Source organism: Xiphophorus hellerii, chromosome 19 (assembly GCF_003331165.1).
Source record: "Xiphophorus hellerii strain 12219 chromosome 19, Xiphophorus_hellerii-4.1, whole genome shotgun sequence".
Classification (NCBI taxonomy): domain Eukaryota; kingdom Metazoa; phylum Chordata; class Actinopteri; order Cyprinodontiformes; family Poeciliidae; genus Xiphophorus; species Xiphophorus hellerii.
The window spans coordinates 1,331,240-1,345,300 of NC_045690.1; the positions used below are offsets into that span (position 1 = coordinate 1,331,240).

General features: G+C 45.1%; 1 protein-coding gene across 2 annotated transcripts; it reads right to left on the minus strand.

Moving 5' to 3' along the window:
* Nucleotides 1–865: 865 nt before the first annotated feature.
* LOC116708693 (calpain-8-like) lies at nucleotides 866–13,804 on the minus strand. Of its 2 annotated transcripts, none has more exons than XM_032546642.1 (22): nucleotides 13,672–13,804; nucleotides 10,561–10,886; nucleotides 10,414–10,483; nucleotides 10,225–10,343; nucleotides 8,706–8,839; nucleotides 8,455–8,629; nucleotides 8,162–8,236; nucleotides 8,005–8,090; nucleotides 7,818–7,892; nucleotides 7,559–7,719; nucleotides 6,537–6,682; nucleotides 4,956–4,967; nucleotides 4,662–4,870; nucleotides 4,495–4,534; nucleotides 4,346–4,414; nucleotides 3,650–3,707; nucleotides 2,699–2,760; nucleotides 1,663–1,731; nucleotides 1,464–1,542; nucleotides 1,246–1,362; nucleotides 1,117–1,169; nucleotides 866–1,046 (listed from the first exon to the last, which is right to left on the minus strand). In XM_032546642.1, the coding sequence occupies exons 2-22, from the start codon at nucleotides 10,795–10,797 to the stop codon at nucleotides 1,020–1,022; spliced, it is 2,073 nt and encodes a 690-aa protein (XP_032402533.1). In that variant the 5' UTR covers nucleotides 10,798–10,886; nucleotides 13,672–13,804; the 3' UTR covers nucleotides 866–1,019. The 2 variants fall into 2 exon arrangements, with proteins under 2 accessions (XP_032402533.1, XP_032402534.1); XM_032546643.1 differs by lacking the exon at nucleotides 13,672–13,804 and adding an exon at nucleotides 13,469–13,665.
* Between the last annotated feature and the right edge of the window lie 257 nt (nucleotides 13,805–14,061).

Below are 14,061 nucleotides of genomic sequence, written 5' to 3' on the forward strand. Positions count from 1 at the left end.
AAATTTATTCCTCCTATAATTGATGGAGATATTATTTATAACATATGAAGGTCTTGTTTATGTCATGTAATTAGCTCTACATCCTTAAGAAAATGAAAAAATATGGTGTTTTATAATTTATATTTTACGGGTCCAGTAATGCCGGAATTAATAGCAAATTCTGATTTAGTAATGTGATTATATTAGTTGTGTTACCACCCCACACCACTAGAGGCAGTATCAGGCCAAAAAAGATGCGACTAAGGAGCAGATTTAGAAGTTCACAGAAAGTTACAGAATCTGTTAAAAACTGTGAGCTGCGCTGAAGTAAATAAAAGAGAGAAGTTCAAATTCATGCTGAGAGTGAAAATCCTTCCTAAAGATGAAAACATATCACAGATTTCAAAAGAAAATAAAAAACGAGAGACCGCAGATAATAGAGGTAATAGCGCCCCCTTCACTTCTGGAGTGCAATGGCCCCATTTCCAAATAAGGCAAGACACTCACAGTGGTCCGTCCCGCCCTTCCTGTTTGCTGCAGCCAGGTGAACTTGTTCCATTTGGCGAAACAGGAAGTTGCTCTCAGTGTCTTCAGAGGTTTTTGTGTCGTTTCCGTCAGTGGTTCTTGGTGCAGCGCCCCCATAGGCCAGGAAGGGAACAGGTAGCTCAAAGCAGCTAGAGATGGAAGAAATGTTTTGGTTTCTGCAGAAGTGAGTCCGGACCATCAGGAGGAAACGTCATGAAATTGGGAATCCTTTGGGATCCTCAGAATGAGCTGGAGGGTCGAGGATCTGCCACCTCTCCCACTTCCTCTCAGACAACCAGACAACAAGGAAGGAAGGATAAACCTGAGACCACCTGCGACATAAATTAAAACCATCATGCAGTAAAATTTGAAATGTGTTTTTATTTAATCAGTTGTGAGGTTGTAAAGTTTTCCACAGAAAATACACATGAAATTAATTGAAGGTAGATTTTTCTGGCTCAGTTTGAGGTGAGAGGGAACCGATCTTCTTCCTGTGTGCCTGTCCTCCTGCAGACTCACGTGTACATGGAAACGTAGATCCACTGGAAACAGAGAGAGCAGCATTAGAAGTTCCTTCTGCTCCACTCAGAGGAGTGAGGCTGACGTCTTCACCTCTGACTCCTGCAGGCTCATCGTTTTCCCATCAGACAGCTGCCGGAAGATCTCTGGCACAGAAACCGAGACGTTAGCGCCTTTAAACCCGATTAGACGTTTGATCTGGACCGGAACCGGCCGACTCACTGAACATGCAGTCCAGACGCAGGATGAGGCTGATGAAGCTCTCCAGCGTCATGTGACCAGAGGAGGCGCCGTAGCGCAGCGCCATCAGGTTCAGCGTGTCATCAGAGACTCTCATCCCTGGAAACACACAGACACAAACCGGGTCAGGATCGGGTCAGAATCGGGCCCAGCTCAGAGCCAGGTCACATGATCAGGAGGTTCTGCAGAACCTGGAGTACCTGAAGCGACGAGTGCGTTCCTGAGCTCCGTCAGCGACAGGGTTCCGGTCCGAGAAACATCAGTTTGAAAGAAAATGTCCTGACAAACAAACGCCAATAAAACACGGAAGTTTGTGGAACAGGAACGTGGAAACACGTCTGGGTTTGAATACTTCAGGAAAGCCGTACAGCAGCTCAGAGCCAGAGTTGATGTTGTTACCTTGTAAATGATGACTTTGTTCCACAGTCGGATGAACTCGCTGCTGTTCAGTCTCCCCGTTACTGACGTCTTTAAACTGATTGTAAAGGAAGAAAACATCTGACCTGCTGCTTCTCATTAAACCTGCAGAAACCTCAGAAAGCAACAAATGATCCAGTTCTCATCAAACTGGCCACAGACGGGGTTTCCCACGGCTTAGTACAGGGGCCTTTTCTATTTAATATCCATTAGCTCAGGTTATAACTCAAATCTGATTAGTTACCGTGACGACGCAAATGATACACACCTCTACATTACAATGTCACCAGGTGACCTTTGACCCCATCTAATCACTGAACAGACAACAGATCAATGTGTGAAGGTGACAAAACTTTCTCCGGCTGAACAGAAACTGAAGTTATCTTCGGACCTAAAGAGGAACGCTCTAGAGTTACAGATCTAGAGTTACAGATCTAGAGTCAACACAGCTTCAGTTCTTCCAGCTGGAAACTAGAGATCCGGCTGACCTCTGACCTCTGCCCTGACCCTCCATTGCCACATAAAGCTGGTTCCAAAGTGGGTCTTCTAGCAGCTGCAGAACATTTCCAGAACCAGAGGCCTAAAGTCTCAGATCAGAGGAGCTCATCCAGGCGTCTAGTGGCGTTGATTCCTGCAGATCTGTGACGCGGTGGAGCAGCGTGTTGTAAGTTCACCATGGAATTTGTTGGATTGTGTGTGAAAAAACAAAATGAACAAACTGAATTAACAACTGCAGCAGCGTCTTCACAGGTCCTGGTTCTGACTTGGTTCCCGGCCTACTTCCTGCTGTCAGACGGGTTCTGTTCACATCATTTCATGAGGTTAGAGGTCAGGCAGCTCTCAGGTCTGGGTGTTACTATGGCAACTCAACAGAAACAGTTTGGTTGTTTTTCTCTTATTAAATAAAATGTTAATTTAAAAGCTGCTTTTTGTGTTTACTCCATTTATCTGTCTGACGTTAGCAAAGGAGAACCCTGCCAAGACGGGCTGGGCGGTTCTGAACATGGCAGCAGGATACGTCCATGAGGGCCACCATGCTCCGACAGGCGTCGATGCTGAAACCTCCGGACTTCAGGTCTCCTGCAGATCCAAGCGCAAAGCGTTAGCATAGCAGCGATGGCAGTGATCGTTGGCAGCATCAGTTAGCAGCGTTAGCAGCGATAGTTAGCAGCGATAGTTAGCAGCGACAGTTAGCAGAGTTAGCAGCAGTGTTAGCAGTGATAGTTAGCAGCGACAGTTAGCAGCGATACTTAGAAGCAACAGTTAGCAACGATAGTTAGCAGAGTTAGCAGCAACAGTTAGCAGCAATAGTTAGCAGCAATAGTTAGCAGCGACAGTTAGCAGCAACTGTTAGCAGCAACAGTTAGCAGCGATAGTTAGCAACATCAGTTAGCAGCAATAGTTAGCAGCGACAGTTAGCAGAGTTAGCAGCGACAGTTAGCAGAGTTAGCAGCGACAGTTAGCAGCGATAGTTAGCAACATCAGTTAGCAGCAATAGTTAGCAGCGATAGTTAGCAGCGACAGTTAGCAGCAACAGTTAGCAGCAACAGTTAGCAGCGATAGTTAGCAACATCAGTTAGCAGCGACAGTTAGCAGCGACAGTTAGCAGCGATAGTTAGCAACATCAGTTAGCAGCGACAGTTAGCATCGATAGTTAGCAACATCAGTTAGCAGCGATAGTTAGCAGCGACAGTTAGCAGCGACAGTTAGCAGCAATAGTTAGCAGCGGCAGTTAGCAGCGATAGTTAGCAGCGATAGTTAGCAACATCAGTTAGCAGCGACAGTTAGCATCGATAGTTAGCAACATCAGTTAGCAGCGATAGTTAGCAGCGACAGTTAGCAGCGACAGTTAGCAGCAATAGTTAGCAGCGGCAGTTAGCAGCGATAGTTAGCAGCGACAGTTGGCAGCGACTGTTAGCAGTGATAGCTGCTCATGTTGATGATCACTGAAGGATTTCGCGGTCTGGACCTTTCAGAAGGTTCTCGTTTAGGATTCTCTGGAGCTGCTCTGCATCCATCTCTTCATACTGCAGGAAACAAACGACACTCAGCTGATGTTTCTAACCCGGCGTTTCTGCAATCCGTCTCTAAAAACTCCAAAAACTCAGAACTGTTTACCTGTGTCTGGATTAAACTAGTGGTGGGACTCATTAAATTGTTTGAGTTAATTGCAGGGTCTGTAATTAATCATATCAACATTTTCAACTCAAAACTCCTTTATACACATAAATTATTGAAAAAAATAACATTTATGGTTTTTAATCTTCAGGTTCTTCAACCACCACATTGGAGTAAAACGTTCATCTTTCCTGAGTTTCAGGAACTCCAGATCATTCATGGAGCTTCTGCAGAAATGTGGACTGTAGACGCTGACATTAGCGTTAGCTGCTACATGTTTAGCATAGAGATGCTATTTTAGACCAGAATAGCTTTGCTGATAGGCTAACTCCTTTTAGCCCAATTTGAATGGAGAGTTTTGTCTTTTCCAGCGTCCAATCAGATTGTTTAGAAGCAGATAAATGCTCAAAACAGCAGCTATGTTGTCCATTGCTGCCTTTAACGTTATGTTGAAATATTTAACTCATATAAAAGCCCTGTAATTAATTAATTGAAGTTAAAGTACTAAAGTTCTGGCCTTGGTCTAAATAAATGTTGATAAATGTACCTTGTCTGAATGTTGACGGAAGAAAGCGTTCTTATTTTCATCCTCCTGTCTGTTCTTCACCTTCATTGGCTGAAAAACACATCGGCCATGTTTGAATTCAGTCAATGCCTCGTCAGCCAGACATGATCTGTGATGATGTGATCTGGTACCTCTGGAACCGGTTCTGGAGAGCGCTCACCAGAGTTCTCACTGTGAGCAAAAACATTCACACAAAGTGTCTTTACAAACAAACACTCCTTATTCCAGAGTAGAAGCTGAGCGTCCGTCCATAACAGACGTAGGACAGGACGACCGTGTTGATGATGCAGAGACGTACTAGCAGCGGGTCTCGGTCTTGGACAGGATGGTCAGGAGGAAGGACGCCGTCTCGTTGGGATGGAAGGTGGACGGGACGATCATGTAGTCTCCAGGCTTCAGCGTCAGCAGCTCCATCACTTCCCGAGCGTTCATGAAGGTCTTCGTTTGGGCGACGGGTTGTTGAGAGCTGAAGAACGAGGCCGTGAATTTCCCCCTGTGTGCCCGATGCTGTGGCAACACAGAACGTCTCAGGTCTCCAACGCTGATTTATTAAATATGAAATGAATGTTGAAACTGTGAAAATATGTCTTACCTGTTCTTTCACCTGGAAGCAAATCAGATGAAAAGAAATCAGCTTATATTTAGACATGAAACAAACAACCTTATGCTTACCTGCAGGGTGCCAACAGAGAACCACGATGGATTTATGTCTCCTGTATATTCATAGGATGCTGAGCTATTATTTACTCACAGGGAACCGTTGGTGGCGGGTTCAGGGTGTCTACAAGTAGTGTTGTAGAACTGGAGACCGGTCTCAGTCTTGGGCGTTGAGGATTTTATTTCAAGACTCGTCAAAACCACAACTGTAAAATTATCACTAAATTGTCAGCAAACTGTCCAGTTTATTTGTTGTCGCATGTACGGGACAACGCTGTGACCAAAAGTCTGCAATACAGTGATGTTACATTCATGAACGATCTGATTTTACTAAACGGGTCTTTACTAAGAACGATGGGACTGGAGCCTCACTGAGAGCCGCTCTTTGTTCTTGTGATGCTCTGGTATTCTGCAGTAGCTATGATCATTTTATTTAATTATATACATTGATATTTATTAGTAAATAAATAAAACCCAAGAACTTAAGAGCAGCAGAGCATGCTCATTGCTCTCTGACTGTTTCCGTCTCCTGTCAGATGTTACAGCTCTGAGCTGCTGGGCTTCATGCAGCAGGAGAGAAAGTCGGTCGCCTTGTGCTTGGTTCCTTCTGGCTTGTTGCGCCTTGCACGGTGTTCATAGATGAACGCCGTTTACCGTCGGGGAAAGGCGTTAATTCTCCGTTTAATGTGCAGACAGTGGTGGTTTCTGACATGGGCCATATGGGCAACCGCCCAGGGCGCCGTCTTTTTGGGACGGCACAAGACCAGAGATGGAAGCAAGGCAGAATGAAGAAGAGTTTTTATTGATAATGATACTGGTTAAATTTATTTCAGCTCTAAGTATTTAATATCTAGGTGTTTTTTATGGGAATGTGAATCTTTCAGATCAATTTGAGAAGCAATTTTGATCATATTTCACATTTCATTGGGTCGTGTAGCGCGGGGCGCTGGTCTTGGTCTCGGGTCAGGTGGTCCCTAAAGGGCTCCCAGGGTCCCAAATGTTTCCCAACATGGTGCTCCAACCTGGTTCACACAGCGAGATTTCTCTACACATTTCCCCTGATCATCGAGATGCTGTGAAGATGATTTTCGGAGAACTGCAGTGTAATAATTAGAGTAATCTGCTGGATACCTACTGAACAGCAGGTTGGTAAATCACAGATTTCCTGACTTCTGGGGACCACCAGCAGGAAACGTGCAGGTTACTGTCTGAGGAACCAGCAGTGCTTTTGGTTGTGAATCGGCCTTCATTTTTAAGAAAAGCCAGAGGAAATGCTTCCTGTGTGCAGCAGGATTCGGTCTCAAACTCGACATGTGGAGGAAAACTAACTCAGTGGATTTACTGGTGTGTGTGTTACATGTTCCTCTGATAAACTGGATTCTATGGTGCAGAACCAGCCTCCTCCTCCATGCTCACAGCTTAAACTGTTCCTGTTTGGTGCAACTGAAACACAGCACTGACCCAGATCTGACCCAGTCAGTAGGAGGACTCCTGGTGTCAAACGGCTGAGATTTACCTGAAATATGGAGAAGCCGATGTGGAGGTTCTGGACCAGGTGTCGGTTCCTCTTGTCAGGTTTTTGCATCAGAGACACCAGGATGTTTTTCTCAGCCTTCTCGCCACACAGCTTGACTCGGTACTGCGGATTGGTCCAGAAGCTGTCTGCAGACAGAGGTCAGGCTTCTCAGCAAGGAATGGACAACTAAAGCCAAGAAGCTGCATGAACTGGGTTAGTGAGAAGAAATCTGTCAGATTTTCTGCCTTGCATCGTGCTGGGGTCCTGTTCAGGGTTCAGGGTTCAGGGTTCAGAGCTACGCTGCGGTGCGCAGCACTCCATCAGCCAGAGTTCAGGGGAACCTTCTTCATGCTGTACTATGTACTTTCGGTCATAAAGGTCTGACATTATTTAACTTGTTTTGTCTTCATATGTTTGTCTTACTGGGAAACTGGATCAGTTTCAGGAAAGCTGCAGTTTTTATTGACAGAAGACTTTCTGTTTTCTGATGTTGAAACAATGTGTCATAAACTTCTACCTGCTCTTATCAGAAACAAGTTTACTGAAGTTCATGTTTGAATTTTAAGAATTAATCATTAAAACTGAAACTGAAAACTTGGACTGAGATCTTTTCTGTTGGACTCCTGCTGAACCTTGTGCAGGTTTTCAGTCCAAAGTGACGTCTTCCAGTTCGGCTTCATCCAGCTGCCTTCATGTGACCGACCAGAGCAGAGACGTCGCTTCGCCCTGATTTACATCCCAACATCTTCCCATCAACTGACCAGTTTTCAAAACTTCAGTTTGGATGGATTATGTAAGAGAAAAGTTGCTGCTTCCTTCTACATATCTATCTTTACTTTTATTCTAAGCAGTTGTTTTTCCCTGGAATATTTTAATTCACATATTTGACTGTAAAACCTCCAAACAGTTTTAGTTTTGTCCACACTGAGCCTTTCAGCCTTTCCTCTGTTCGATTTACTGGAAAGATTGCTTACATTGTTTAAAACATTTTGGTATTTTCTGCAGCAGTTGTAATCGATTACCTTTGTAATTCATGCAGCCTCCAGCCGTTGTTCCCGCCACCCACCGGCCCTCCGCCACAGAGGTCGTCCACTGGGAAGACGAGTCTTCGTCCAGGAAGTTCGGGTTCAGACCACAGATGTTAAGATCTGTGAAGAACTTGGAGAAGTCCTCCAGCGTCATCCTGTCATCATTAATGATGTCAAATAAAACGTCAACTTTAAGCTTTTAGGGGAAATAAAACGAGACGTCTGGATAACTAATTTAACTGAGTTCACTCACCAAAACTCTCCGTCGTCGACCACTGAAAGGCATTTCTCTCGATCTTGGGAGCTCACGGTTTGCCACAGAGACGAGCTGTAGGGACAGCAGCGGTCGTTAACTGTTTGCATCATTATTTAACATCAGATGAATGAACCATCTTCAGCTGCAGAGCCATTTATCATGAATCAGAGATGAAGTTCTTCACCGGTCGCTCCAGTCTCCGTTCCACTCTCCTTTTCCCCAGGGATTCCACAGACGCAGCATCTTCACCGGCTTCCCTCTGCTCATCATCTGACCAGCAACACACACCGTCAGCAACAGCCATGTTTATTACGACCATGCCTGCTGGGGGGGGCCTTCACCTGGACGACGCCAGTCACAGTGTAGGCGTGGCCCTGGACTAGGCCGTTGGGAGACAAGGTCAACGAGGATGACTCCTACAGATGCAAAACAAGAATTCATGTTTCTGAGAGCAGTAGATGCTGCAAATCCAACATGGATGGTGGTTTATTCAACCCATTCCAATTAGATGTTAGTAGAAAACTAATAAAGAAACTAGAAAAAAGCTTTCTAGGTTTTTAATGATCTTTTTTAGATAAACTGGCATTCCTTGAGGTGAACGTCATGAGAAAATGGAGGACAGATTTCTTCGTACCCCTTGTGGCGTACTACAGCTGAGCAGAGCGCTAAAGTTCCCGGCTCTGGACATCAGCCCCCACAGGTCCGGAGGAGGATCCGACAGCTGGATGCTCATGTGGACGCCTCCAGTGAAGTCCATCATGGCCTCTGCAGGAGTCCCAGCATTCATGTCGGTGTAGGAGCCACAAACCCTGATGGAGGAAGGCATGAACGTTAACACACAGACCACAGAGAGGAAGCTGCTGAACACCAGCGGTCCGAGTGTACTTGGCGTATGCTTTCTCCAGCAGGGCGGGCCAGAACTCGTTCTGTTTCTTGGAATGAACGAAGATCAGGCTGCCGTTGATGGTTGGCAGCTTGTCATCAATCACGACGTCCACCCACTTCCCAAATCTCCAGAACTAAACAGAGGAAAAACTTTCTGTTATCCCAGAGAACCAACTGCCAAATACACATTTGTGTTCAGAAGTTTACATACGCCTATCATGGTGACTACGGTCAGAACAATCGGAGGTTCTAATGTTTTCTGTTTGAACTTTATTTCCTCCATAGTTTTCCTCACTTACAGGTTTGGATGTTCAGGAACAATCCAGACTACGAGCTGCTGCTCCTCTGTTCAGAGGAAACAAAGACTGAACAATTACAGATCTCAATTGTAGATCTCAATGAAAAGTCAGGCATGGTGGTGGCAGTGTCATCCTGTGGGACTGTTTCATTAGCAGCAGTCCTCTGCATCGTACAAAATGACTAACGAAGGAGGTCAGGCTCCAGATTTAGCTCCAACCTGGACCCAGTTGGACAACAATCCCAAACACACGTTACGGTTCTGGTTCCCAACGCTCCGACCTCAACGGACTTCAGCGCCAGGAAACCAAGCCGGGGTCAAATATCCACCATGTTACTCAGCCAAATGCAGAACCTTCTGCCTGTGGGGAAGTTGAACCTACAACCCTGTTTGAAACTGGATGAGGAAATATGCAGACGGAACCAGAGTGAAGAAAAACCCACGGACTTCATCAGACTGCAGCGGAACGGAGAAGAATGAATGAATAAATGAATGAAATTAATAAAATTAAAATGAGCTCAATAAGTCCAGTTTGGACAACGGTCGTTAAAGACACGTTTCCCTCAAATATCAATGAAAATCTGGGGATTTTGCCCATTTTCCCTATCCAAGCTGAAATATTAATATTGAGAATCATCATAATCCATTTTAATTATTGTTCTTTTGTTTATTTAAAATGTTTTACAGCTCCATTGTTGAATGTTCTTGATAATAATTATTAGATTAGTTGACGATGGTCTCAAAATGACAGCTATATTGCTGCTGGCAATAGAAGAAGAAGAAGAAGAAGAATTACTTTATTCATCCCAGCAGGGAAATTATTTCACAGTTACAGCAAGAATTTTTTATACACAGATTAACACACACACGACAGGAGCTGCGTCTGCAGGCAGCCAGCTGAGCCGGCGCCATTTTTGAAGGAGGACATGCGGCAAAGGTCATCGGGACCGGGAGTGGAACCCGCGACGTCCGCGGGTCTAAGGCCTACAAATGTGGGGTGTGCTAACCCCCTGTGCCACCACAGCACGCCCCAAATTTCTGGGACAGTAAATTGAGTTATTGCGTCGCAGACAGAAGAGACCAAGCCGGGTCGGAACGGCTCCATCCAGGACGTTACGGTTCATCGAGTGTCACTCAGAAAGCCACACCGACGGCCTGGCAGGACGAGCACTTGTAAAAACCGCTGCCAGGCCTGTTTCCATGGAGACGAACGTGTTTTACCCTGAAATGAAACAGGCCGCAGTAGTTCTCATCAAAGTCTTGTTCCTGAGGGACGACCTGCTGGAGGATTTGATCCTGGAACGTCAGCGCTCCGATCGACGCCAGAAACCAGCAGTTTCCTGCTCAGAGAAACAAACAAGTTACCAGGAAATCCGATGGAACGGCGTACAACAGGAACGGCGGCCTCACCCAGAACTCCTTGACCAAAGTCAAACCTGGAGAACCCTTGCAGGACGAAGGACGGGTTCTGAGCAATTCTCTGCAAGAAGCAACAAGTCAACCAGATTTTCATCTGACACCTGCAGCGTCTGATCAACCTAATCCGAAACCACTCACCGCTGGCCGGAGCCAGACGACCCGGGCCAGGTCCGAGGGGCTCAGGACTCCCTGTCCGATGGACTTGCTGTCAGGAGGGAACATGTCGTCGATGAACTTGAGCCGCCTGCCGACACAGAACTCCTTCAGCTGCCGGAAGTCCTGTCCGAAGAGTCGGCCGGGGCTGCAGGCGTGGCCGAAGCCGTCCCGACGCTGGCGGGCCTCCATGATGTTCAGACAGGCTCCTGGAGGCGGCATGGCTGCGGGCCGACGGCTGGTTACAGGTCAAAGGTCGCCGGACTCCGAGTCAATTCGAGGCCTAGTTAACCTAAAGCTCCAGTAAAAAGCTTTATAGGAGATGAGAGTAAAAGAAAACAGCAAAACTCAGAGCTGGTTCATCAGTTCAGCAACAAGCTGTAACCATGTGCTGCTGTGGTGGAGAAAGTACTCAAACAATGTACTTAAGTAAAAGTAAAAGTACCACATTAACATTTTTACTTGAGTAAAAGTAAAAAAGTACTGGCTTTTAAAAATACTTAAGTATTAAAGTAAAAGTACTTGCTGAATGCATTACCTAATCGCTAATACAATATCATTAAGTGTATCCATCGTATTTAATTTTAATACATCATAAATGTTGCATTTTAATGAACAATGACACAGATAAAGCATGTTGTTGTTGTTGTGTTTACTCTGTAACATATTTAGACTTAGATATGTGATTCTATGGATCATAATTTCAGGGATGGAAACATTTTGTCTCCTGTTCTAACATAGAATAAACTTCACTTTTTTGCCACTAGTGGCATTTATTTTGAAAGAAATCCATCAGAAAGGGGATGGAAAGAAGGTGGAGGAGGACATGCAACCAAGGCAGCAGTGTTGTAGTCAAGGCCACTGAACCTGAGACCAAAACGCCGCGCTACATGACTCTATAAAATTAAGTGCACTTATAAAAATTGCTTCTCAAATTGATCTGAAAAATCCACGTTCCCATAAAAACACCGAGATATTAAATACTTAGAGCTGAAATAAATGTAACCAGCATCATTATCAATTCAAACTCTTCTTCATTCTGCTTTGCTTCCATCTCTGTGCTCTGAAGGTTTCCTGCCACCCCTAAAAAGATAACGCCCTGGGCGGCTGCCCACGTCAGAAACCACCACCGTCTGCACCATTAAACATAGAAACTAAGACAATGTATTAACGGTAAACAATGCTCAACTATGAACACTGTCCACGGCGCAACAAGCAAGAAGTAACAAGCAGAAGGAAGTGACTGTTGTCACCGTCTGCCACCATGACAGGAGACGAAATCAATCAAAGAGCAACGAGCAGCTCTGCGTTCTTACGTTCTAGTTTTATTTACTCGCCAATTAAATAAATCCATATATATTTCAATTAAATAAAATAATAATAGCTACTGCAGTGTACAGTATCACAAGAACAAAGAGCGGCTCTCAGTCTTATTGGACTTAGTAAAGATCCGTTCAGAAGAATCGGATCGTTGGTGAATGTTATATCTCTATATTGTAGACTTTGGTCACAGTGTTGCCCCATATATGTGACACCTCAGTCAGTCAACACCTCACAATAATTCAGCGTATGAGAGACAACTTTTATTCATATTCATATGAGTCTCTGTACAGCTAGCTTTGCTAACATCATGTTAGCTTATCTTTCTTTTAGCTTCCTTTCCAAGTGACAATAAAAGTTGGACGAAGCGCTGCTGATTAAATCTGATGATTTATGTAACAGATTTCTATTACTGACTGACAGAATCTTCTCCCGCTCAGAGGAACCACTGCGCATGTCTGCAGGAGGCGATGGGAGACAACAGAATCAGGAAGTCAAGTTACTGCTGGGATTTTACGGCGCCACGTTCAGGCCCTGAACTTCACATTTTAACGGAAAAAAGCTCAATGCGACTCGGATGTAACAAGTAACGAGTAACGCGACGGTTTTGTAGAAATATAGTGAAGTAGAAAGTACAGATACTTACTGTAAAATGTAGTGGAGTAAAATTCGAAAGTATCCATTATTAAATCTACTTAAGTAAAGTACAGATACAAGAAAATTGCACTTAAGTGCAGTAACAAAGTACAAGTACCCACCACTGGTAACTAGTAACTAGTTACTACCCACCAGTGGAGACATTCAGGACTGCAGGTCCAGTTTCATATTCCAGTTGATTTCCCAGAGAACAGCGTTTCGGTTGTTCTGCAGTTTTCTACAGCAGAATCGTCTTTATCCTCTCGTCTTTCTAAACCTTTTTCCTTTCAGGTGAAACTTTGTTGAGCTCCTCATGTTTCCTCCAGACTCTGACCTTCATTCCTAAATAAAATCCAAGGTTTCCTTTCATCTGAATTTCCCTTTGGGAAAGGAGGACTGAAGGAGGACTTTGGACCCCAACGGTCCGGTCCGTTCTCTCCGGCCCGGTTCTGATGTATCTGCTTCAGAAGCCATTTAGCATAAAGATGGCTGGAATGTCTTCCCATTAACGTACTTGGATGCAGCATTCTGCACAGTTAGTGTCTTTAGCATTGACCTACTGTCTGGTCAAAAACAGCAGACAACAGGATTTAACTAGGCCAACAGGTTGGATCCTACAATTGGATCAGGTGGTGCAATGAGGAGCTTCTCATTTCTTACACACATCCTGTGTTTGATCTTTGGCATCAAGCAGAAGAATCGTCTACAAAAACTCCTAAAACCGGGTTAAGGAAAGTCCAAGGCTGAAATACAACAGGAAGGAAAGTGGGAAGCATAGAAAACCCAAACTAGAACTCAGGAATGGAAATAAAAGCATGTCCACACCATGTGAAGAAACTGGAGAGACAAAGACTGAACAGCTCACCAATCAGTGAGAAAAACGCTGATTGGTGAGCCTATTAAGGGGTTTACCCATCATGCCTAGCGCCTCCTGCACCTGTCTGCCATGTGGTTCTTACAGGAATGCAGAAATCATCCGGAGCGAAGCGAAGAATCATCAAGGAGTCTCAGCAGGTCACAGCGTTAGCTCCTCAGATGAAACTAAACATGTAAATAAGATTCCTGCGGCTAGCCGCTAGCAGCTAGCCGCTGCTGTGTGTCCTGCACTGAGAACCGGAGCAGAGACAAGTTAGAGCTTACCTTGGAGGCTGAGAGCGCGCAGGAGAGCTGAGACTTTAGGTCTGAAGCAACAGAGAAATGTTGTGAGCCACACCTGGAGGCACCTGCAGCCGACTGCGGCTTCCTGGCTGACGAGCCAACAGGTGAACCTGCTGCTGCGTTTATGACTTTCTGACAGGTAGAGCAGCAGCTCGCCTGTCAATAATTACCTGGATAATCAAAGCAGTTGGAGCAGCAGAGATGTGACCCTGAACCGTTTCCTTACAGAAACACTTTGCCACCCTGCTGTGAGTTTAACAGCTCTGAACTGTTTGACCGGCTCAACAGCATCACAACATTCAGTGGTTTCATAAAGTCTCTGGCTTCACTTCTCCTGGTGTCTGCTGTTCAGTTTTCATAAAGCTGCAGAAG

Coding starts and splice junctions, on each gene's coding strand:
- LOC116708693 (XM_032546642.1), bottom strand. CDS start 10,797: ATGCCGCCTCCAGGAGCCTGTCTGAACATCATGGAGGCCCGCCAGCGT. Junction 8,091..8,161: donor CTGTGACTGGCGTCGTCCAG/GTGAAGGCCCCC, acceptor GTTGCTGGTCAG/ATGATGAGCAGAGGGAAGCC. Junction 1,543..1,662: donor ACAAAGTCATCATTTACAAG/GTAACAACATCA, acceptor TTTGTTTGTCAG/GACATTTTCTTTCAAACTGA.